Consider the following 26812-nt stretch of genomic DNA (forward strand, 5'->3'; position numbering starts at 1 on the left):
TGGCAGAGTGAGACTCCCTCTCAAAAACAAAACATCCATTTAGCAGTGAGTACCACTCATATGGCTTTAGTTTGAGGGAGCCAACATTGTAGGATCCAAGTTTATTTCCTAATTATAAGAAAGAAGTTGGTACTCAACATCAACAGTGGGTCTGGTGGATCAAACTGCACTGACCTGCTTAATATAAGGGAGACTTCTGAGAATTCAGAGCTAGGCTGAGAGGAATTCATGAAGAGGAATTCCCTTTCAATGAGGAAAGATATTTTGAAGAGAAAAAAGACTTCTTGTATAAACAGAGAAACTGCAAGACATCCTCCTCCAGGAGGAAAGACAAGGATGGCAACTGAAATGACACAATGCTGATGGAATGGGTCTTGCATTAGAGTGCACAGTAAGACCGTATGCCCAGACCAAGTGATAGGAATGGGCTTGCATGTCACACAGCTGGGTTACAAGGTATCTGCATTCAAATGGAGTCTGAGCTATCCCAGACCCGGAGGCCTGGGATTCTCACAGCAGAAGCACAGGATACACACTTAGAGGAGGCTGATGTGTTTCCCAGTCTAAGACATTGGTAATTGGAGAATACAACATACTGAGGTGCTCCTTAACAACTTTAGTGCCGCAAGTGATAGTGTAACTTGTGGGTACTGGACGCATTTTAAATAGGACTAGACGACTTCCAATAGGGAATAAATAGGCCCTGTTGGGGACATGTCTCCTCCTGGGAAAACGCTATCCACCAAACCATATGGCCAGAGAAATGGAATTTATAAGAGGTTTGGAATCCTAAAACAACAGAGACATGGCCTCTAAGCTCCACTCCCATGAGAAAAGGCAGATTTGTTGGGAGAGACAAAATAATACATCATTATGTCTGATTTATATTATGCCATGTATTAGAGTACTACAATATAGAAATCACAGGTAAATTTAATATTGTAGAGGCTAATAAAACTTACAATAATACTGAGGTGGTTGATCAAATGTATTGTGAGATTGAATTAAAACCCCCTCACAACACTATCGCTATGGAATAAAATTGGCCTGAAGAAGATTTAGACTTGATGAATTATTTTTAGGACTCTCAATCACTCATAGACGCATACCTGAGAGAACAGACAGCTACAAATCAGAGAGGCAAAAGAATTATAAAGTTAGTCCAAAATATGAGCAAGTTTGTTCCATTTTGTGCTAGTAATTTATTGAACTGTTCAGTTGTCTAAATCCATACCAGATCTTTACTAGGTATCATAGATGTTTGGAATTAGGTGCATTTGATTGTCCATGTGATTATGTGATGCTGTAATGCAAGTAATTGCTCTCAATCCAAGACTTGTCACTTCGTCTTAAAAAGGCCTTGAAGATTGATGGTGGCGGCAGTGAAACATGTTGCAAAGGCTCATTCCAGAAGGCTGAGTTGTTTTGCTAAAGTACCTGCAGACACTGACCCCTGGCCAAGACATGAAATGTACCGATTAATAACATTGGTTTGTAACATGGGTCTGAGGAATTTCGGGCCAGTTTGTTCTAGCTTTTAGCATTGCTGACTGGTACCAGTGAGACTGATGATTTGCACCTGGTCTTCATGAGCCCCAAGAGGCTCTGTCATTAGGGCTGATGACATAGGAAGAATATGCCTATGTGACCAGCAAGGTATAAGAAACCCCAAGGGAGGCTCCATTTTATGCTCCCTGGATTCAGGGTGTTTCACGCACATGTCAGTGGTTCCCGGACCAACAGAGGACATACATATGTGTGGCCCTTACAAGAAGAGGATACTGGAGGTCAGGCCTCGGTTCTTCAGACCCCTCTGCTGGTAAAGCAGCCTTTGACTGAGACAAATTTCCTAACTTTAATGCTGGTGCTAATCTAATGGCCAACACCATTTAGTAAGTCTCTAGGGAGTTCCAAATTTTCCCACATTTTTCTGTCTTCTTCTGAGCCTTCCGAAGTGTTCCAACCTCTGACTGTTACCCAGTTCCAAAGTCGCTTCCACATTTTCAGTTATCTTTTCAGCAATGCCCCACTCTACTGGTACCAATTTACTGTATTAGTCCATTTTCACATTGCTAATAAAGACATACCCGAGACTGGGCAATTTACTAAAGAAAGATTTAACTGGACTTACAGTTCCACATGGCTGGGGAAGCTTCAGAATGATGGTGGAAGGTAAGGAGGAGCAAGTCATGTCTTACATGGATGGCAGGAGGCAAAGAGAGAGAGAGCTTGTGCAGAGGAGCTCATCTTTTTAAAGCAGATGTCATGAGATCATCAGATCTCATTAGACTTATTCACATCATGAGAACAGCACAGGAAAGACTTCTCTCCATGATTGGATTACTCCTACCATGTTCCTCCCACAACACATGGGAATTCAAGATGAGATTTGGGTGGGGACACAGCCAAACCGTATCAGCCTCTCTTTAATAGTCTTGATTAAAAGGGCTTAATCATGACTTTTTGAACATTAAAGTCCATGATTATGTCGTATGATGAACTCCCCTAAGAAGATTACTGATAATAGACAGTTGATGGGGTTTCATTATATGTATTTACTTTTATTTACAGAATTTGAGGGCCAAGCATGATGACTCATGCCTATAATCCCAGTACTTTGGGAGTCTGAGTCGAGAGGACTGCTTGAGCCCAGGAGTTCAAGACCAGCCTGGGAAACAAAAGGAGACCCCCATCTCTACAAAAATTTTAAAAATTAGCCAGGCTAATGGTAGTGCATACCTGTGGTCCCAGCTACTCAGGAGGCTGAGGTAGGAAGATTACTCACTGAACTCCAGACTAGGCAATAGAGAGAGACCTACTCTCTCAAATAATAATAATAATAATAATAATAATACCATAAGTATTTTAAAATAATAGTTAGAAACATTAGGTGTGACAGAGAAGGAAGGTGGTGGGGGGCGCTGCCACACAAGTTAGAAAAATAGAAAAAGATTTGACACTTAGCCATAAGATTCAATACAGGTCAGTAAATTCAAACAGAGATCTAGAATACTCTGCAGCTACACCAGTTCTATTTTCACACAAAGTATGAGATAATGAAATCTGACCCAAAATGATTCCTCATTATTCTTTTTCCTGAATGCTATCTACCTGGCAGCCAACTTCCATCAAGAAAATTCCCCATAACCTAAGGCCACAAGGCAAGATCCCCATGGCTCTCTGGTTGCTTTCTTTTCCCACATGAAATGACAAAAAGTAGTGATTACCACACACAGTACAGAGAACCAATCCCTGATCACTTTCTGGGCTGAGTCACTCAGTACCCCTTCATAATCTTATCCACAATGGTTGCAGTCATCATGTTTACTTTTGCACCTTATCTGACACTACAGACAAAGTCAGCAATGTATTTATCAGCCTTTCTTTCCTTCCCTCTTCACAGCAAATGCTCTCTAGAGCCTCTGGATTTAGATGCTGAAATTATAAAATTACATAAAACAACTGCTGTGCTGCTTTTGTAACAGCAAAAGCAACCTTGAAAGTTGACCAGGCCCAGCATGGTGGCTCACGCCTGTCATCCCAGCACTTTGGGAGGCCGAGGCAGGTGAATCACAAAGTCAGGAGTTCCAGACCAGCCTGGCCAACATCGTAATTTTGTAAAAATAGAAAAATTAGCTGGGTGTGGTGGCGGGCGCCTGTAGTCCCAGTTACTTGGGAGGCTGAGGCAGGAGAATTGCTTGAACCCAGGAGGCAGAGGTTGCAGTGGACTGAGACTGCGCCATTGCACTCCAGCCTGGGCGAGAGAGCAAGGCTCTGTCTCAAAAAAAAAAGTAAGTTGACTAAGCATAAACACTGGCTATTTTTGAAAAAAACTTTGTAATTGTGGAAGAAGGTTAAAAAAAAAAATCCTAGTGCCTCTTGTTAGTAAATTATTAATGAGTGAGGCAAAGAAGAGTGACGGTTGAGGAGAGCGGCAAATGAGTTCCCCTCATTCAGGTTTCCTTAGAAAGATTAGAAATAATTTTCCCGCTATCAGAAAAAATTGTAAAAACCCAATTTTAAGTCATGGCTGTCTATATATGTGTGTATTTTATAACATAATTTTTTTTGAGACAGAGTCTTGCTCTGTCACCAGGCTGGAATTCAGTGGTGTGATCTTGGCTCACTGCAACCTCCACCTCTGGGTTTCAAGAAATTCTCATGCCTCAGCCTCCCAAGTAGCTGGGATTACAGGCATGCATCACCACGCCCAGCTAATTTTTGTACTTTCTTAGTAGAGACAGGATTTCGCCATGTTGGCCAGGCTGGTCTCAAACTCCTGGGCTCAAGTGATCTGCCTGCCTTAACCTCCCTATTACGTTTTGGTTTGTTTGATTGGTTTTTTTTTTGAGACAGAATCTTACTCTGTTGCCCAGACTGGAGTGCAGTGGAGCAATCTGGGCCCACTGCAACCTCCACCTCCCGGGTTCAAGGGATTCTCCCACCTCAGTCTCCCAAGTAGGTGGGATTACGGGTGCCTGCCCCCTCACCTGGCTAATTTTTTTGTATTTTTAGTAGAGATGGGTTTCACCATGTTGGCCAGGCTGGTCTTAAACTCCTGACCTCAAGTGATCCGCCCACCTCAGCCTCCCAAAGTGCTGGGATTACAGGTGTGAGCCACTGTGCCCAGCCCTTAAAACACACATTTTTAAAAACTGCAAGTACTATACTGTACATAAGCCTTCCAGCTGTATAAATGCAGTACATGTATATATGTACATATATTCATGTGTATACTGCATTTATATATATAAAACAGGATGTCCATAAGGATTTTGAAAAAATTGTTAAAACCTATAATGACCAGCAGTTGTGGCTCATACCTGTAGTTCCCGGCACTTTGGGGAGGCAGAGGTATGTGGATAGCTTGAGCCAGGAGTCCAAGACCAACCTGGGCAACATAGCAAAACCCCGTCTCTACAAAAAAAATACAAACAGTAGCCCCCTAGTAACATATGCAACTATAAATGCATGTACTTGTCTCTTGTTTTCAAAATATTGAAATAAAACGAGTAACTTCCCAACATGATTTTTAAAAATAAATTCTTCATTGGAATGTGAATTTAATCATTTTTTTCTCTTACATGTGAAATTGTAAAACTAAACGCTTATATAAGCTGTTTTAGATGATTTCAACAAGGCAACTTCTCAGAAATTCATGTTTCAAATATCAGATATATAATTTCAGTATGTTTTTCAATATGTTTTGGGGACTGATTTATAATTTAATTAAAAAGGTATTTTATGGGATGCATGCTGCAAATTATTTTGGAACATATGACACAAGACGTTTCACATCTATGTTTTATAAAACCATTGCCCAAGATGGTGACAATCAAATATATCTTTGAGTTTTAACTTTTCACATATAATTCAAATACAATGAAATTCACTCAAGTGTACAATTCAGCAGTTTTTAGTATATTCATGTATAAGTTTTTATGTGGTCATGTTTTCTTAACTATATGCTGAAAAGTGGAATTGCTGGGTCAAATGGCAATTGTATGTTTAACTTTTTGAGGAATGCCAAACTGTTTTCTGAAGCAGCTGCACTGTTTTATTCTCACATAAAAGGCAGTGTTACAAGGGTTCCAATTTCTTCACATCCCTGCTAACATTGGTTATTTTGTTTGTTGTTATGATTATAATACCCATGCTAGTGGGTGTGAAGTGGTATCTCACCATGGTTTTGATTTGGATTTCCCTAATAAATAACTTTTCATGAGTTTGTTGGCTATGAAATAGGAGCACCAAGAAACCCCCATAAATTAAAGCAAGAAAGTTTGACAGATGTATTTATAAACGAGTTATTACCACATAGATCTATACCAATGGCTCACCCTGTTATCCCATCTATTGCCAGATTCTAATTTTGCCTCCTAAACATTTTTTAAATCTATCAACATATTTTCAACTCCATTGCCATTATCCTAGTCTAAACTAGGCTAATGTTGCTATAACATTCACATACAAGTTTTTATGTGGACATGCTTTCAATTCTCTTGACTATATAATGAAGAGTGGAATTGCTGTATTTCTGCAATAGCCTCTTATCCACTTTTGTTACTTTTCAATCCATTCTCTACCTAGCAGCCAGAGGTAACTTTCTAAAATACAAATCTGATTGTGTCACTCTTCTGTGAGGTCGCAGTGAGCACACATTGTGCCACTGCACTCCAGCCTGGGTAACAGAGTGAGACTGTCTCAAAAAAATAAAAAGAAATTGAGTAGCTGTGACAAACCATACAGCTCACAAAGCCAAAAATATTTATATCTGGATGTTTACAGAAAACATTTGTCAATCCCTGGTTTATGCTTCTTGACTACATCCAGAGTTCCGTCTTGTTTCTCCCTAAGTAGTCTCTCAGTACCAACCCATGGCCTACTTAGATATGCGTGCTAAGTCTTACATCCTCAATAACTTCCCAGTCCTATGGGATGATTTGTTCTGTCCTGCTGTCTGCCTAGCAGGACAATAGGAAAGACAAATGCAAAGATGACATTTGCAAACAAGGGTCATCAATGACAGCCACCTAATTCTTCATAAGCTCTGCACAACTTGGTACAGAAGAGAGATAACTTGCCCAAGCTTGCAAGGCTAGTAAAAAGCAGACACAGGATTCAAACCCAAGTCAGATTTCAGAGACCTGGCTCTTAACTATTATACTATATTGTCTTCCTACAGGAGGCTATGAACTTGGTAACCCCAATGTCAACTTAGAATTCTAGGTACTGGCTGGGCATGATGGCTCATGCCTGTAATCCCAGCACTTTGGGAGGCCGAGGAGGGTAGATCACCTGAGGTCAGGAGTTTGAGACCAGCCTGGCCAGCATGATGAATCCCCGTCTCTACTAAAAATGCAAAAATTAGCCGGGCATGGTGGCATGCCACTGTAATCCCAGCTACTTGGGAGGTTGAGGTGGGAGAATTTTTGAATCCAGTAGGCAGAGGCTACAGTGAGCCAAGATGGTGCCACTGCACTCCAGCCTGGGCGACAGGGTGAGACCCCATCTTAAAAAAGAATTCTAGGTACTGTTAAAATCCTCAGAAATAGTTTATCTCAAATACAAGGTATGACTTTATCAAATCCTTATCATATACTAAGCACCACGTCATATACTTAATCCCCATAACTAACCTAGACAGGGAGGAATTATAACCCACATTTTTACAAATTAGAAAATTAAGGGCAGGCTGGGCACGGTGGCTCACGCCTGTAATCCCAGCACTTTGGGAGGCCAAGGTGGGTAGATCACCTGAGGTCAAGAGTTCGAGACCAGCCCAACAAGATGAAACCCCATCTCTACTAAAAACACAAAAATTAGCTGGGTATGGTGGCAGGCACCTGTAGTCCCAGCTACTCAAGAATTGCTTGAACCTGGGAGGCAGAGGTTGCAGTGAACCGAAATTGTGCTACTGCACTCCAGCCTGGGCAACAGAGAGACAGACTCCATCTCAAAAAAAAAAAGGAAATTAAGGGCAAAAAGAAAGCTGAAGTTCCCTGATAAATCCACAGACAAGTACACCAGTGGGATGGTGATAAGGTGTTGAAATTTACAGACTAGGTCCTAAGACATGCAAAACTGTAATCTTCTCTGTCTGTATTTGAACCAAACTTGGTAACAAACACTCATCTTTCTATTGCTGGGAGAAAAAAATGTTAGTTTCAGATTACTCAGTCACTTCAGGTACAAAATGTAACCAAATATATTCAATTTTATTAGTCATCAGGGAAATACAAATTAAAACCACAAAGTGATGCCATTACACACTACACAGCATGACGAAAATGAAAATGGTAATGCCAAATGTACATGTGTGGCAACTAGAACTCTCATTCATTTACTGGCAGACGTGTAAACTGGTATAATGATTTTGGAAAACTGCTTGGCAGAATGAGGGATGTCCTGGAGCCGGCTTGTACTAGCTCACAGAAGCAACTGTTAAATTTTTAGCTATTTTGTAAGCCAACTGAATTCACTTTGGCAGCTTGAAACTGGAGAGAATGGGGGTATTTACACATGGAAACTTGTCAAACATTACAAATCAGCACCTAGCCCAGCACACACCTGGGCAGAATATACCAAAGCTCCACATACACATATCCTAATGCCCAGCAAATTCATTCCTGGGTATAAACCCTATAGAAATGTGTACATATGTTCACCAACAGCCATGTACAGAAATGTTGATAGCAGCACTAATTGTAATAGCTTCAAACTGGAAACCCAAATATCCATAAATAGAATTGGTAAATAAATTGTCACATTCATTTGATGGAATACCATGCAGTGATAAGAATGAAAGAATTAGGCCAGGCACAGGCTGGTGTCACACTTGTAATCCCAGTGCTCTGGCAGCCTGAGGCAGAAGGATTGCCTGATGATTGGGGCTAAAGTAAGAAGGATTGGGGCTAAAGTAAACTATGATCGTGCCACTGCACTCCAGCGTGGGTGACAGAGTGACTCTCCAACTCTTAAAAAAACAAAAAACGAATGAAAGAACTTTTGCTACACACATCCACCCAGATGAGTTTCACAAACAAAATGTTAGAAAAGGAGTCAAAACAAGGGTACTATATAATTCCACTTACTTAACGGGCAAAACAGACCAAACTCATCTCTGGTATCAGAAATTAGGGAAGTGGTTACTTGGCAGGGAGGAGAGCAGATAATGACCAGTAGAGACACAAGGGGATTGTGAGGTGTTGGTGTTGTCCTTTGTCAATCTACGTGCTGACTATGTAGTCGTGTTTAGTTTGTGAATATTTATCAGTAAAAAATTCAATCTGGCCAGGCATGGTGGCTCACGCCTGTAATCCCAGCACTTTGGAAGGCCAAGAGAGGCAAATTACTTGAGCTCAGGAGATAAGAGACCAGCCTGGGCAACACAGTGAAACCCCATCTCTACAAAACATAGAAAAATTCACCTGGTGTGGTAGCGTGCACCTGTAGTCCCAGTTACTCGGGATGTTGAGGTGGATCACTTCAGCAAGGGACGTCAAGGCTGCAGTGGGCCATGATCAGGCCACCGCATTCTAGCCTGGGCAACAGAGCAAGACCCTGTCTCAAAAAAAAAGTTCAATTTAAAAAAACTAGTCACTTCCATAACTGGACATCCATAAGCAAAAAACAAAACAAAACAAAAAAACTTGGACTTTAATCTCACACCTTATGTAAAAACTAAAATGGAAAATAGATCTAAATGAAAAACATAAAATGATATAACTTTAAAAACAGAAGAAAATCTAGATCTAAGGTTAGGAAAAGTCCTTAGACATTGGATCAAAAAGAAAGATCCAAAAAAGAGGAAAAAAAAGATAATTAGATCACATCAAAATCAACAACTTTACTCTGCAAAATACACTAAGAGAATGAAAAGACAAGCCACAGACTGGGAGAAAATATTTGGAAATCATTTATCTGACAAAGGAATTGTAATCAAACTATATTTCCTGGTTTTGAAATTTTACTATAGTTATGTTACTGTTAGGGGAGGCTCAGTGATGGGTACACAGGACCTACTATTTTTATAACTTCTTGTGAGGCTACAATTATTTCAAGGCAAAAGGTTATTTTATTTTATTTTATTTTATTTTATTTTATTTTATTTTTGAGATGGAGTTTCGCTCTTGTTGCCAGGCTGGAAATGGCATGATCTTGGCTCACTGCAACCTCCGCCTCCCGGGTTCAAGTGATTCTCCTGCCTTAGCCCCCCTGGAGTAACTGGGATTACAGGTGCCCAACACCACATCCAGCTAATTTTTTTTGTATTTTTAGTAGAGACAGGTTTGACCGTGTTGGTCAGGCTTGTCTCGACCTCCTGACCTCAAGTGATCAGCCTGCCTCAGCCACCCAAAGTGCTGGGATTACAGGCGTGAGACACTGCCTGGCCAAAAAGGTTATTTTTTTAGAAAGGATCTTGGGAGTTATCAAGCAAACTGTCTATTTTTTCCCATCTTTGGCTAGTATTAAGTATATTCCAACACAGTATTAATGGAGCAATCACTGATAACACTTTCCTGGAGGAAAATCTGACTCAAATAATCAAAAGCTATTAAAATGTACAAACCTTGACCAAGAAATTCCATATCTAGGAGCTTTTCCTAAAGAAATAATAAAATATATATACAAAAATCTGCAAATGATGTAGGTTTTCAGTTGTTTATAGCAGTGAAAAGTTAAAGAAAACGTAAAAATTGGAAATAAGTGGAGGACTAGTTAGTATAATAGGAAATACTGAGAAGACAGAATACAATGCAGCCATAAGAAATGTAAGCCATAGAAGAATATTTATTGACATGGAAAATGTTAACAATATACTTCTATATGAAATATGTAGGCTACAAAACAGTATATACAGTTTAATACCATTTTTATAGAAAGAAAAATAGCCATATAAAATCATGCATAAGAAAAAAATAATGTAAGGATGTACATATCAAATATTAATAATAACGCCTATCTCTGGATAGTGGAATCAGAGGTGATTATGTAATTTTCCCAAAAAATGTTCCTGTCCTCCAAACAGTATATGCTTCATGCTATTATTTCTTGGTTGTAATTAGTTTGATATAATTCTCTTCAGAAAGGCTCTGTTTCATCATATATACCTCAAAGCATACTTTTGATGCAGCTTCCGCAATTCCCATCTAAAAAGTAGTTAATACTTGCTTTTATATTCTGGCATACGCAGACTATTTGTAATTAATACACTATAAAATATGTCAAAGCAGGCCAGGCATGGTGGCTCACACCTATAATTCCAAAACCTTGGCAGGAAGATCACTTGAGGCCAGGAGTTCAAGACAGCCTGGGCAACATAGTAAGACCCTATCTTTACAAAAAATTTTTAAAATTAGCCAGGTGTGGTAGCACATGCCTGTAATCCCAGCTACTTGAAAGGCTGGAAGGTCAAGGCTGCAGTGAGCCATGATCATGCCACTGCACTCCAGCCTCAGATCTAGACAGAGCAAGATCTCATCTCTAAAAAAAAAAAATTTTAAATAAAGCAAAATATGCCATAGCATAGATCTGACTGTAGAAAATTATTATACGAAGAACTGAAAAATCTCCTAATCAAGACAAAAATTTTAAATAGAGGAAAAAAAATACTATCTATCATTAGTTCAAGTTTCCATTAAGAGTAGAGTGTGAAATAGCTCTGAGTTCAGAACTGGAGAATTTTGCATCTCTCCCTCTTACCAGTCAATTGACTTTAGGTAAAGAATACTAGAGTTTTTTAGTTAGTAAAATATAGTTAACAATTCTGTATAAAGGAGCAAAAATAACTTTCTCATTGTTTTCTATCTCCCTTCATAGGTCTGACATGTTGAAATTGTGAAATTATTTAATGTTAATAGTTTTTAACTTCTTTAATTACGTAAAACAATTAACTTTTTAAAGTATTTTAACAGTTAAAACACAAAACATACTTTTCATGGAACCTGAGGTTTAAGTGTTCCAAACACAAAAAGGTCATTCTCTGATGACTCTTGATAACATACAACATAAAATATAGTTACAACAAATATAATTTAGAATTTATATTTCAGAATCCATCCTGGTGTAAAGTTATTTACTATAACCTTACTAAAAATACCAACAGTAAGGATGTTGAATCTTTTAAAGGTAAAACATCAGAGAAAAGAGAAAAAGACCTGTTTGTCCAATTCTCTGTGCTTTCCATGCTCTAGCACCATCCCAAAGTTGCCTCCTAACTTCTGTTCCCTCCCTGGGAAGGGAAGTCCAGGCAAATCTGTGATCAGTTAATAACTTTTAACAACTGTTTGCCATTCCATCTGAAAGCGAGCAGTTAATCACTTATTGTCATATCTCATTGTCTAAATGCCTAGAGGTAACTGGAAGATGAAAGAAACATAAAGGTTTGATGAATAGAGGGAAAAAAATGGGTGGGAGGGTTGTTTCTGTTTTTCCAATGAAAAGGTTTGCTCCTTCTCTCTGCAAAATCTTGGAACTGAGAAAGCTGTCTGGAGTGCAGATGGGAAGCATGCATCAAACTGATGTAACTACACAACACACTCCGCCCTACACCAGGGTCATTCTGCCCCCTCTATCCCACTCTACAAACGTCCCATTCACCACAGCCTAGCTTCTACCATAATTCTAATTCCTCGGTGAAGATCACAAGAAAGGTACTTCCAGGTTGTTATAAGAAAAGAGAATGTTACACCAACACATCTCTGGAGTGGAAGGAGACTACTGACACTCCATATTTATTGCTTATATTACAAGAATTAAACAAAAAAAGCAGAGACTAGAAAATCACTTTCTGAAATTTCACAATCACCAATTTGCAACAGAAACTGAGGCATAATATTTATGCTAACAAATATGTTGGATGAATTATCACCTCAGCACATAACTGCAGATGGATACTCCTGGATTTTCACTTAATCCATTACTCAATGATGAACACTATAAAATGAAAGGTGACATACTTATGAACTAAAATCACAAGAAGAAACTCTCCAAGATCAATCATAAATGAGCTCCTATTCCAGTACGCCATAAAGAGCAGTAAAAGGCAATATTCATTTAACAGTACAAGAATCTCGATGACAAGAAATCAGGTATTTATATTCCTCTAGAGACACTTCTTCTCCACCTAACAAAGGCACTTGACATGCACTGAAATGGACAGTTAATTCAGGTACTGCCCTGGGCAACTGTTACCTTCCTAAAATTAGATGAAGTGGTGATTAAGTTCAAATTAGTTCTCCCAAATAAGGAACACACATGAATAGATCATAAGTTCTCTATTTTTGGCAGACGATATAACCAAAGAAGAAAAGCTAATGTTGGTATCCATGCTGAATTGGCTGACTTGAGCAGTCAAGGATACCCTCTCTGCACAATATACTCCTTGATGACTATGGAATGTATATATAATTATAGGCAAATTAACCTTTCCTATAGTTTCAGGTATTAATGTTCATTCTTCTTCTTGTCTTTTCTTACTTTTTTGTTCTTTCCCAAAGACTTAGATGACTCCTCCTGAAAAAGACACAAATCAGTGCAGCATCTCTCCATTTACATAAAGACTAAAACTTAAATCTAATCACTTAGAAAATATTTATACATATATATTCTACATATATTCATACATATATGTATGTGTATATATATGTTATAGTGAGGGTATAATCACTTTCATATGTGTCATTTCTGTGTTTTACAGGGTACTTTCACTTATAGGCTAATTTTAAACAATCAAGAATAATCAGGGGAACCTTATTTATCTAGTAGATTTATGTTTGAATAATTTCAATATTATTTCATCTATTGTCCCACTTTCCCAAGCAAGGCAGTAAAATTTAAATAAGGCAGATATGAACATACCTAAAATATGAAACAAAATAAACTCAAAGTATAAAGGAAGAGGGTCAGGCACGGTGGCTCATGCCTGTAATCCCAGCACTTTGGAAGGCTGAGATGGGAGGATCACGAGGTCAGGAGATCGAGACCATCCTGGCTAACATGGTGAAACTCCATCTCTACTGCAAACACAAAAAAATTAGCCAGGCGTGGTGGCGGGAGCCTGTAGTCCCAGCTACTCGGGAGGCTGAGGCAGGAGAATGGCGTCAACCCAGGAGGCGGAGCTTGCAGTGAGCCGAGATCATGCCACTATACTCCAGCCTGGGCGACACAGTGAGACTCCATCTCCAAAAAAAAAAAAAAAAAAAGGAAAAAGGAAGAAAGCATCTAAAGGTATGCCGGTGGAGGGGGAGATGTTTTACACTAAAGGAGAATTTCAGAATTTTATAGATGTTTAAAGAACATCTAGTCTGATATGATATCAGCTACAACCACTCTGGGGCTCAATTTTAGGGGTGGAACCTAGTTGGTCTTAAAAGGTTTTTCTAATTATAAAATTTTATGAACCTATGAAATCAAGGTGCGAAGGGATGAAGTGATCTGTCCAAAGTCACATGACTGGCCAGACACACTGTTTAGAGTCTAGGTCTCCAAGTTCTTAGTCCAAAGGTTTTATCAATTCACCACCCACATTCTGATTCACTCTTTTCTGTCTTTTTAAAAAATTCCCAGGCAGTGATAAGAAATTATCTAGATATAGTATGAGGAGCCACTTACAGGTGAATTTGTGTAGTTCTTTTCCACTAGTATGTTTCTGGCACAGTTGTTGATATGTTTAAAGCGATCTGGTCCTAGCAGAATCCCTCCATACCAGCGTGATACTACCACCATGACATTCTTCACATTCAAAATCTGTTATTTTTTGGAAGCATAATTAGATACACAGAGAGACATGTACAAATATGAGTTTTTAAAAAGGAGAAAGAAATAACCCATATATAAAATTGCACATAAAATTTCCCAGTGACTTTAATGGTAGAGTCAGATAAGTAGGCACTGAGTGAGATTACTAACAATTCAGGCAGTGAAATGAAAGAACAGAAGGGAATCTGGAAAACCACCACTTGTGTGTTTCACAAACGTCCTCAAATTCCCAAATTTGGGGCAACTGGACAGAGTGAAGGGGAGACCATGCAGGTATGATTCTAGTTCCTGGTGACTTCAACCAGAACAGCTAAATTTAGGCAGCATTTTACCACTAGGCCAAATAACAACAACAACAAACACCCTGCTTCTGAACAAAGCTACAGGGGCTGCACGAGGCATCAATCCCTGGTGCTACTAGTAAGGTTTTCATCATTGAGATCTAGATCAGTTTCACTCTGTCACCAGGCTAGAGTGCAGTGGGGCAATCTTGGCTCACTGCAATCTCTGCCTCCTGGGCTCAAGTGATCCTCCCACCTCAGCCTCCCAAGTAGCTGGGACCTACAGGTGCATGCACCACCATGCCGGCTAATTTTTGTGTTTTTTTGGTAGAGACAGGGTTTCACCATGTTGCCCAGGCTGGTTTCGAACTCCTGGGCTCAAGTGATCTCCCCGCCTCGGCTTCCCAAAGTGCTAGGATTACAGGCGTAAGCCACCATGCCTGGCTGTCTTCATCAGTTTGACATCTGTCAAATGCTGCCCTTAATGTGAAGCCGGCCAATTTACAGGCCTGCCTCACAAACACAGTTCCTATTCAAGGGAAAGGCCTTGTTAGAAAATAAACCTTCACATACAAGAGCAGAAAAAACCAAGTAACTACCTTAGGAAAAAAACAATCCAATCTTAAAATTAATAAACAATAAATGATCACCAGACAGATGAAGAAAATCCAGCAGCATGAAAGAGAAAGGACAAGATAAACAAACTAAAATGGACCAGGAAAAATTTTTTTAGGAGTGAGAACATCTTAAAAAAGAAACTCTAATTAATATAATAGGAGAAATTTTAGAAGATATTGGAGCCATAAAACAGAACAGGATATTCTTAAAAAGGAAAAACAAAAAGCAAGAAAGAACTCTTAAAAATTAAATATATGGTTGCTAAAAAAAATTTTTAATTCAACAGAAATTTTGGACAACAGTCAAGAAAATGTCTCAGAATATAAAGACAATGAGATGGACAACTTAATTAAAAAAAAAAAAATTCTTGATCTATCCAGAGGTTCCAATATCCAACTAACAGGAGTTCCATAAAGAAAGAATAGAAAAAATAAAGAGAAGGAAATTGTCAAAAAAACAAAGAGTTTTCCCAAAGTTGAAGACAATCTTCTATTGTCTATGTCTTGAAAGCATAGCACTTCTTATTAATTATTTGCTTTCTGTCCCACATCCACTGGTTAAAATTTTCATTCGATCAATATTTTAACATCAACTACTAATTAAATCAAATATATCTTATATTACATAGTTCAACGGACTTAGCTATTACTACATGGAGCTCTGTTTCATTGAGAAATTTTATGGCTTGTACAGAACAGGACTGACAGTTTAACTTACACCTACCTCCATGAGATGAAGAAGACGCCCACCAGCCGCTGTTTCCCCGTCATCCTCACAGTCCTGTAAGAAGGTCTGTTTATCCTCACAGTATATTCTGCAAATACACGTAACAGCATTACACTTTGAACCTAAAATATTATCATAAAAGTTATTCCTCAATATTTGTGATCATGTTGATTACTTCCAAAATTGGCATATTCATTTTTTTAAATCCTTCTTGAAATATGTATTATATTAGATATATTTTCACTGATGGCTTACTATCCAGTATGTTTGCCTTTTTATATACTTGGGAAAGCCAGGAATCAAAGGCATCTCCTTTATATCAGAAATGTTGCTATTATGTGAATTTATACATGTGACATTCCCCTTACTTCATTTAACCTTGAAGCTACCGAGAGCAATCATTGAAAAACATTTATTGAGAATATACTGTATAGAAGCAACAGGTACTATGACATATTATAAAAGACGTAAGTGGCATGCATCTTTCTTCAAAGAGCCTTAAGATGTAGTGAAACAAAAAGCATATAAAAAAAGATGAAGGCAACAAAACCAACATAAGGTAATATTTTATACTTTCCTCTCATCTTACTGCAGCCATCAAGTATTTCTCTATTTTCTTCTAAGAATGCAAAGATTTAAATTTTCCTCTGGATGGTTACTAATATTAGAGACAAATCATGGTATTTTTATCCATTTAAACTATCTAGAAAGTTATATTTGAAATAATAATGTAGGCCTACAATACAGTAAAATAAGCTTGGCAAATAAGTGCCAGAGATTTAAAAAAAAAAAAAAAAAAAAAATAGTGTCAGTTACAGCATGCCATCTGGTGGATTTCTTAGGGCCCTACAATGGTATCATGTGGAACTGGGCAAATGTTGTAAAGACATCTTCCCAGCTCTGGCCATAAAAAGCTATAAACTTTTAATGTAAATACTAAAAGCTATAAAAGCCCATCTACACACCTAAGTCAATTATGTTACCTTACAGCCATCACATTCATTCATTCACTCATCCTTCTTTCCCTCCATCCATCCGATGACTCAATATTTACTGACCACCTACTATGAACATTAAAGTTAAAATACTATGAGTGCCTTTTTTCTTTTTTCACATAGCTTAGATACAAGATTGTTGAAGCTGTAGCCACAGCCATGGAGGAGTCAAATAAAGAAACCAAATGAAATTGGATTATCAAATTTAGCTTTATCACTTAACTATGAGATCTTGAAAAGCTAACCTTTCTACAGTGGTAGAATTGCTAACTCATCAGAGTTAATTTACATAAAGTTTTGGCACAGAGTGGGCACTCAAAAAACATGTAGAATAAATGAATATTACAATTTTTACAGCCCATTCTAATGACTGAGAGTAGTCTAATTCCTCATTTTCCTATTGAAGGTCATAACTGATTAAGAAAACATTAAAATTCTGTCCAGTGATACTCTATTAAGAGGGGAATTACATAACAAATAATTGTTTGTAAGTAAGTTTTGGCACTTAAAGAGATGTGAAATTAGTAATATTAAGAACTCACCTACTCAAAATGATGAGTTTTTGAGTTTCAATTTCAGATAGCCTAGATTCTACAAATAGTCTCAATCACATTTTAAATTTATACCAAGTCCCTATGTCCTGATTTATTTTAGGCCTAAACTATGTTCTTTTAAAGTCTTACAAATTTTTCAAATGCCCTTCATCTCTTCACTTACAAGTCAGCAAAGATGCATATAAAAACCTGAATTCTCAAAGCCGAAACTCATGTCGTAAAAGAAATACTCTTACTTCACTGCTTATGGGAGCATAAATTGGTTTTAAAAACCTTTGGGCTCACACCTGTAAATCCTAACACTTTGGGAGGCCGAGGTGGGCAGAACACTTGAATTCAGGAGTTTGAGGCCAGCCTGGGCAACATGGCGGAACTCTGTCTCTACAAAAAATATAAAAATTATGCCGGGCATGGTGGCTCGCGCCTATAGTCCCAGCTAACTTTGGAGGCTGAGGTGGGAGGATTGCTTGAGCCAAGATCGCACCTCTGTGCTCCAGCCTGTGCTGCAGAGGGAGACCCTATCTCAAAAACCAAACCAAAACACAACGAAACCTTTGCAAGAAATTTGGCTATATATTAAGAGTTTCAAAATTGCTCACACTTTTTGAAAATTCTACTTCTAAGATTTCTTTCTTCCTTTTATTATATTCCCATTTCATTTCAAAAAAGAATCTCAAGCAACCAGAACCTATCCTGAGAAAATAACCTAAAAAGTATACAGAGATGTTCCCTGGACCACTCTTTATAATCGTGAAAAATATGAAAAACTAAAAGGAAATGAATGGTTAAATAAACTGTAGTATGGCACCTCAAATATTAAACAGCCACTAAACAGTATTTATCAAGCAGTTATAACAACACGAAAAAGTGCTTCTGTTTAATTAAGAAAAAAACAGGATACAAGGGTAAAGCATTGGGAAAAAATAAACTTTGCATAGAAAAAACAAAACAAAAACCAAAATATTGTCAGTTACATTTGATGGCAGAAAATGCCAGATTTTTCCCTTCGGTTCTTTTCTTTTCTGCAGTTTCCAAGTATTCTACATGTCTATTACTATTATGATGGAAAAAATACATAATAGTTATTATTTTCTAAAATCATGCATCATTTCCCTCTATTTTTTACAAATTGCATATACTAAAACTTGTGATGATTACTCACCTGTAGGCATAGATGTTGTGGGTGGCACTAGCTATTTTCTTATTCTCATACAATTTGGAAAGAACCATTTTCACCTTAAAAACAGCAATAACATAAATAAGTATGCTTTTCATATTTGCTCTGTAAATAAATGCTAGAAAAATACCTTAAAGTATGCTGTATTTAAAAAGCCACTCAAAGAGTCTACTATACTCTGAAAAAGTCATTTCCAAAGTTTCCTTCTCATTTTAGGGGCAGAAACTGGTACTCATAATTGATATAAAAATGACAGACCTGGTATTTTTGAGCACTAATTATCAACAAACATTTCGGTACTACTATGTCAAAGGGATAATTTGTTCCCCATGTAGGGAATTTTAAATGTATTATGTAAAACTTCTAAAAACTAGCTCTGAAATCTACCAAATGTATACATCCAATGTAGCAGGTGTACAATAATGGTATGTTCCAAATGTTATAAAACCACAGCTTTCTCTGGGAGTCAAGTAAGGTTCATAGAGGAGGTCACATGAGCCAGGTCTTACAAGTGGCAGTTCTTCTGTATCAGAAGGAAAGATGGGAAAGGAAGAAGACATTCCACGCAGAGAACAGGGTTATATGCAAATACAGGGACTGGGTGACCAAATTTAGCAACTAAAAATACAGGACATCCAGTTAAATCTGAATTTTAGATAAACGACAAGTAATTTTTTTACTATAAGTACGTCCCATGCAATAATGTTTACCTGAAATTCAAATTTAACTAGGTATTCTGTATTTTATCTGGCAACCCTAGCAGGAACAAAAAAGAGAAAAGTTCAGGAAGCTTTACACAGCTTAACTTAGAGAATGAATGAGATGACAGAAGATGAGTCATGAATGATAAGCTAGGGCCATATTACAAAGGATCTGTGTAATAAGTTTAGATGTTCCCTTGTAGACACTGGAAATCAGCACACATTACATGTGCAAACGTGGATAAGAGAAAGAACAGTGATACATGGTCAGATTTTTCAGGAATGTTGTAACGTCAAGAAGTATGAAAGAAACACTGGTGGCAGGGAAGACTAAGGTAGAGTTGGGGACACCAATTTGGATCACAAATTGTGCAATCTTCTGTTTATCATTTTATAATCTTTCAGGTTCTCAAATTCTGATCAATAAAACAGACAATGACCTCTAAAATTGGTTTCAGCTCTCACAAATTATAATGCTGTAAATCTAAGTGACTATGATCAGAAACAGAAAGAGGATCCAGAATGAACAAATTCAGAATTAGAATGTCTCAGGAGGACCCTGGGAAGAAGATTTGACCAAGGGCCAGGGACAAAATAGGATTCCTGAGAGAAAAGACCAGAAGTCCGCACCAAAAGTTACGATCTTGACCACAGGTCAATGCAGAAAAGAACTTCCTCTTTCAGAGAGTGAAAGAGCCTGGTACGAAGAGCTATATCCCTGAAGGCCAGGGCTTTAAAGAGCTTCAAGAGTAGAGTAGCTGCAAAGACCAAAGGAAGAGACTCATGCCTAAAACTCGCGGTAAATGAGACTTTTTAAAAAATGTAACTTTACAGGTAGTATTGAAATTGTCTCGTACATCAATAAGGTAAGCTGAGGTACATTATAGAAGCAAGGAAGAAGAAAAGGATTCTGCTGAAAGGAGAATAAGAAAGACAAAGACCTAGGAATAGTTTATGGCTGAAACTGCTCCCATTTATATCCGTGGGTGGAAATAAGGTCACTTAAGATCAAGAAGCACAAAGGAAAGTAAGTCAGGTAGGGAGGACTGGGTTTAGCCAGTCTATCCACTGTCCCCGGGAATGGACTTAGTTTCACAGAACTCCCATTCGACAGGACAAATAATTCTTTTCGACAAGATATTAAGCATCACAATTTTCTATAACACAATGAGTGTTTCTTATTTAAAGATTCATTAGAGGGTTAACCCTAATCAGAGTTTAGATACAATTTTGAAAGCAGTGACAGGCCTGGCTAGGTGGCTTATGCCTGTGATCCCAATACTTTAGATTGGGAGGCTGAGGCAGGAGGGCTGACTGAGTCCAGATTGAGACCAGCCTGGGCAACAAGGAGAGATACCATCTCAAAAAAAAAAGAAAGAAAGCAGAGACAAACAGAAACAAAACAAACCTTCCGTGATTCACAGTAATTTGGGAGTAGAAAAATGAACAAATAATTTTTATCTTATATGAAAATAAAACATAAAAGTGAAAATAAGGGCATTATTGCAAAATCATTTACCTGATACTTTAGGAAGTTATCAAAATGAGCTAGACAAAGGAACGTTACCTGTTTGGGACAAACTACTGGAGCCAAGTGTGCCTGAAAAGTACTTCTTCGGTCTGTAATAGGAATGCCATGATCAATCGGAGGCAATTCTTCTACTTCTACTTCTAGAAATGTAGAAGAAACTTTATTTTTTAAAAAGCCTTACATTCAAATACTGAAAAAAATGAAATGGGGGTGGAGGGAGCTGGGAAAGAAATGTAAATTACATGGCAAATCAACTAAAATAACTATTAATCATTATCTACCAACATTAAATGTAAATTATAATTTTAAGTAAAAAGTTTCTAAGTATATTGTACATAAGATTAAAATATTTGATTTATAAATGATTTCCACCTGCCAAGGTTACCCAGGGAAAGCAGTGGGTTAGGACTAAAATCCTGTACTACTGCAGTCAGTAGTATAAGTTGGCACAATATCTAATATAATACATAATTTTTAAGAGTGGAAAGGGGTCCTGAAAACAAAGATTTATAGCTGCTAATATAAAACTTATTTATCAGTTTCACTGTAGTTAGACCTCTGAATCGGGAAAATATGAATTTATATTCTTTATATTGTGTAGCTATAATATAATGCCTTCTGCTAATATAACTGTTTATACTTCATATGATGGAATTAAATACATCAATAATACATCTAATTGGTCAATTCCATAAAGAGTATCATGATTTCCAGTTATCACACCTCTTAACAAGTTTAAGAATCATGGCTGGGCGTGGTGGCTCACGCCTGTAATCCCAACACTTTGGGAGGCCGAGGGGTGGATCATCTGAGTTCAGGAGTTCGAGACCAGCCTGGCCAACATGGTGAAACTCCTGTCTCTACTAAAATATAAAAATTAGCCGGGGTGACATGAGCCTGTAATCCCAGTTACTCGGGAGGCTGAGGCAGGAAAATTGCTTGAACCTGGGAGGCAGAGGTTGCAGTGAGCCAAGTTCGTGCCACTACACTCCAGCCTGGGCAGCAGAGAAGGACTCAGTCTCCAAAAAAAAATTAACCCTCAATTCTGTTGAGAGACTTAATCATCCTGGCTACTACTACCTGCCTCACTTAGGATGAAAAGTTATTCAAGACAAGAAAGTAGGTTTATGTAAGATGTTTTACACCTTCCCTCTGACACTGTCCTTTTCCTGCATTGATTTTTACCACTGTACTACCATAGTAATAAGTCAAATACAGTATTAGGGTCAATATGAACTACTGACCAATTGATAGTATTTATTTATGAGTATGATTTTTAACCTTTTTCTTTTCACGGTAGATCCTGTTTTCAAAAGAGATCATGTCAAATCCACACAGAAATAAATGATTAAAATGGGAGCTACTTAGGTTGAAGCATAAATGAGAGCCCTGAATGCTCCCCACTCTTTCATTTCCTCTTTGTTCCTTTCTACTAGTCCTGGACACCATTCAAAAGCCCTAAAACTCAGAACACCTTTTAAAAGCTACGTGTAATGACATAGGAAACCCCTCACCTTCAAACAGAATGAATATTCCCCTGGTCTCTTATGTTTTCCTAAGAGGCTTAGGGAAACTAACCATAACATTCAAAATTGTAAAATAGTAAAATGAAACACAGTATCACAGCAACTTATTTTTATGTTGACTACTACTCGATTATGAAACAAATTTGTTTAAACGAAACCAAGGCCAGGCGTGGTGGCTCACGCCTATAATCCCAGCACTTTGGGAGCATGAGGTGGGCAGGTCATTTGAGGTCAGGAGTTCTAGACCAGCCTGGCCAACACGGTGAAACCCAATCTCTACTAAAAATACAAAAATTAGCCAGGCATGGTGGCATATGCCAGTAATCCCAACTACTTAGGAGGTTGAGGCAGGAGAATCACTTGAACCTGGAAGGCAAGGCTGCAGTGAGCTGAGATCGTGCCACTGCACTCCAGCTTGGGCGACAGAGCAAGACTCTATCTCAAAGAAAAAAAAAAAAACTGAACTCAAGCTAGGCACAATGGTGCATTCTTAGAGTCTCAGCTACTTGGAGGCTGAGGTGAAAGGATCACTGGAGCCCAGGAGTTCAAGGACAACTTGGGCAACACAGCGAGACCTCGTCTCTCACAAAAAAAAAAAACTCTTAAAGGCATTTTACCAGCTTTAATTTCAGGGGCTGCACTTTCAGTTAATATATTTGTACCTGTGAGCAGAGACTAAAATTTAATCCTGAGACATCAGGAAACAGCTAAGGATTTTAATACAGAAATATAAAAACATGATGTGAACAAAAACATTAATAGCTTTACTTAGTTTCAATTTCTTCGATCAGTAAATCAAAACTCTAGAAAGCAGGGGGAAAAGAGTAAATTTCCATTTATTTCTTACCATTCTGGTAAGACTTGGCAAACACCAAAATTGCCAACAGGCAGGAAAAAAATTAATCTTATCTGCAAATTAGTAACTTCTTCCTAAAATTTGAGAAAATTAGTAAATTTATCTATCACCTCAAAGAACAATACATAATACTACCAACCCACTCTCCACAAAAGAAATCAGTAAGTAACATTATACCTGTCCGAGTTTCACTGATATCAAAATCCAGTGCTTTAACCGAACTTTCTGGCTGACATGCTAAAATGAGATCATCTTCACATTCAACATCTTCTTCTTCAGTTTTCTTCTTTACATCTGGGCCTATGTGAATATGAGACACAATTACTCTACGATGCAGATAAGAAACGATGCTGTTTTAAAAAAATTACTGGGTCTTGGGTTTTTGTTTTGTTTTTTTTTTTTTTGAGATGGAGTCTCGCTCTGTCGCCCAGGCTAGAGTACAGTGGGGTGATCTCAGCTCACTGCAAGCTCCGCCTCCCGGGTTCATGCCATTCTCCTGCCTCAGTCTTCCGAGTAGCTGGAACTACAGGTGCCCACCACCACGCCCAGCTAATTTTTTGTATTTTTAGTAGAGATGGGGTTTCACCGTGTTAGCCTCGATCTCCTGACCTCATGATCCACCTGCCTCGGCCTCCCAAAGAGCTGGGATTACAGGCGTGAGCCAACGTGCCGTGCCCAGGTCTTGGGTTCTAAACACCATTCTTCAATGGTAGGAACCAGCACTCAGCCCATAGGAGAACTGGTTGATTCCTGAGTTGGAGCAAGGAAATTATAAGATGAACCTGGAATGTTGTGTGGATCCACAAACTGGGAAATGCTCAAAAGGAGATGGGGCTTATAAAAAGAACACAGGAGCTAACCTGAAGGGGCCCTTAAAGGTCAAAGCTAGAACAATTTGAGCAACAACAACAAAAAAAAATGATCTTATGGCATTTTAACCCATGGACTGAAATAATATACATGAGTCTATACTGATATAAATAATAAACAGATAAACAAATAAATACATAAATGGGGAGGACAGACATCCCTTCCTCATAATAGAATTCCAATTACTAAATGAAGAAGAAATGAAGAAAATAGAAAATCATCATCAGGCAAACACCACAGTAATAAATACTGTTGACAAGTTCCATGGATAGATGCTAAAATTAGTGGCTGAAAGTTTAAGGAGAAACAGGATATTAGCATAGCTTCAAAGTATCTCCCTCAAGCTACAAAGAGAAAGATAGTAACCGCAGTGGTTAATCTTACATATCAACTTGGCTAGGCCACAGTACCCATATATTTGTTTACTTTTGTTTGACACAGTCTCATTCTGTCACCCAGGCTGGAGTATGGTGGTGCCATCTCAGCTCACTGCAACCTCCACCTCCCCGGGTTCAAGTGATTCTCCTGCCTCAACCTCCCAAGTAGCCACAATTACAGGCACACACCACCATGCCCGGCTAATTTTTGTATTTTTAGTAGAGATGGGGTTTCACTATGTTTGGCCACGCTGGTCCTGAATTCCTGACCTTAAGTGATCCACCCACCTTGGCCTCCTAAAGTGCTGGGATTACAGGTGCAAGCCACTGTGCCCAGCCTCAGTACCCATATATTTGGTTAAACACTATTCTAGATTTTTCTCTGAAGGTATTTTTTGGATGAGATTAATAATTAACTCAGTTACTTTGAGTAAAGCAGACTTTCTTCCATATGGGCCTCATCCAATCAGCTGACGGCCTTAACATGAAAAGACTGACCTCCCCAGAGGTCTTTTCTTGGTAGAAATTTTTCTACCCAGGAAGAGGAAATTTTTCCTCTTTCCCGAGAAGAGAAAATTTTTCCAGCAGACCATCTTTGTTTTCAAACCATAACATTCACTCTTCCCTGGATCCCCAGCCTGCCGGCCTATCCTGCAAATTTTGGACTTTCCACCTTCCACAACTGTATAAGCCAATTTCTTAAAATATATTTCTGTGTGTGTGTGTGTGTGTGTGTGTGTGTGTGTACATACACACATATATATACACGCATACATTCTATTGGTTCTGTTTCTCTGGAGAACCCTGACTACAGGATTTACAGTGGAGACATCTGGCAAACACCACCTTAACTGAGATATCAAGGTAAATATCACCAATAATAAGGCCTATGATACAGCACACACAGTGGCTCACACCTGTAATCCCAGCACTTTGGGAGATTGAGGCGGGAGCATCACTTGAGCACAGGAGTTTGAGACCAGCCTAGGCAACCTCGTCTGTACAAAAAATTTTAAAAGTAGCTGGGAGTACACCACCACTCCCTGCTACTTTTAAAATTTTTTGTACTCCCAGCTCTTTTTAAATTCTTTGTAGAGACAGGGTCTTCCTATGCTGGAGCTACACCCTATATCCCAGCTATATCCTCCAAGCCTGGGAGGATAGCTTGAGCCTGGGAGGTGGAGGCTACAGTGAGCCATGTGTTCATGCCACCACACTCCAGCCTGGGTGACAGAGCAATATTCAGTCTCAAAAATTAAAATTAAAATTAAAAATAAGGCATATAGGCCAGGCATGGTGGCTCACGCCTATAATCTCAGCACTTTGGGAGGCCGAGGCGGGCGGATCACTTGAGGTCAGGAGTTCAAGATCAGCCTGGCCAACATGGTGGAACTCCATCTCTACTAAAAACACACAAAAAATTAGCCAGGCATGGTGACAGGCGCATGTGATCCCAGTTCCTCGGGAGGCTGAGGCAGGAGAATCACTTAAACCCAGGTGGCAGAGGCTGCAGTGAGCCAAGACTGTGCCACTGCACTCCAGCCTGGGTGACAGAGCGAAATTGTTTCAAAAAATAAAAAAAAAAGCATATGATATAAATTCCTTGATACGTTGCACTATGAAAGACGCAACAGCATTTTTTTAGTATTCTTGCCAAAAATGGCTAATCTCACTCCAAGCGTGAGAAAACACTGGACAAACCCAAATTCAGGGGCATTCTACAAAAAAACTACCAGTAGTCTTCGTTAAGTGTCAAGGTTATAAAAGTCAAGGAAACACTGAGTAACTGTTTACAGACTAAAGGAGAGTAAAGAGACACAACAATGGAATACAATGTAGAATCCTAGACAAGATCCTACAACAGCAGAAAGGATATTGGTAAGTTTGTAAAATCTGAATAAGCTCCTTAGTTTAGTTAATAATACCACACCAGTGTCAGTTTTCTGCTCTTGATAACTGTATGATGGTTACATAGGATGTTAACAGGAAATCAGGGTAAAGGATATAAAAGAGCCCTTCACACCATTTTTGTAACTTTTCTGTAAGTTTAAAATTAGTTCAAAAGTTTTAGAAATTGTAAACAGCTGTGTATAATCAGTTCAAAATCAGAATTTCTATGCTGAAACAATATATAAATGATAACGAATAAACCTGCACTGAAGATTAACAGTGAAACCAGAATGAATCACTTAACAAGTAAATGACTAGCAGAAGAGACTTCCCATGAGCTATTCTGATCACTAGCTCTTTTTCTTCTTAGTTCTTCAGAATTGTTAAGCCTTCCACTTTATTACGAAGTCTACAAAAACAATTTTAAAGAAAATAATCCAAACAAAAA

At 38.4% G+C, this 26812-nt stretch overlaps 1 protein-coding gene across 2 annotated transcripts in view; it reads right to left on the reverse strand.

The window, feature by feature from the left end:
• Positions 1 to 10273: 10273 nt before the first annotated feature.
• The window catches only part of IMPACT (impact RWD domain protein), a 30861-nt gene continuing 14322 nt past the window's right edge, over positions 10274 to 26812 (reverse strand). The window contains exons 6-11 of one of the 2 annotated variants that reach the window (XM_077974652.1): positions 23405 to 23527; positions 20882 to 20985; positions 18599 to 18672; positions 15885 to 15975; positions 14116 to 14250; positions 10274 to 13017 (exon numbers count right to left, since the gene is read on the reverse strand). In XM_077974652.1, coding sequence (XP_077830778.1) covers positions 12949 to 13017; positions 14116 to 14250; positions 15885 to 15975; positions 18599 to 18672; positions 20882 to 20985; positions 23405 to 23527 — 596 coding nt within the window. In that variant the 3' untranslated portion in view covers positions 10274 to 12948. 2 annotated transcript variants of the gene reach the window in all.

This window comes from Macaca mulatta, chromosome 18 (assembly GCF_049350105.2).
Source record: "Macaca mulatta isolate MMU2019108-1 chromosome 18, T2T-MMU8v2.0, whole genome shotgun sequence".
In the NCBI taxonomy this organism is placed as follows: Eukaryota; Metazoa; Chordata; class Mammalia; order Primates; family Cercopithecidae; genus Macaca; species Macaca mulatta.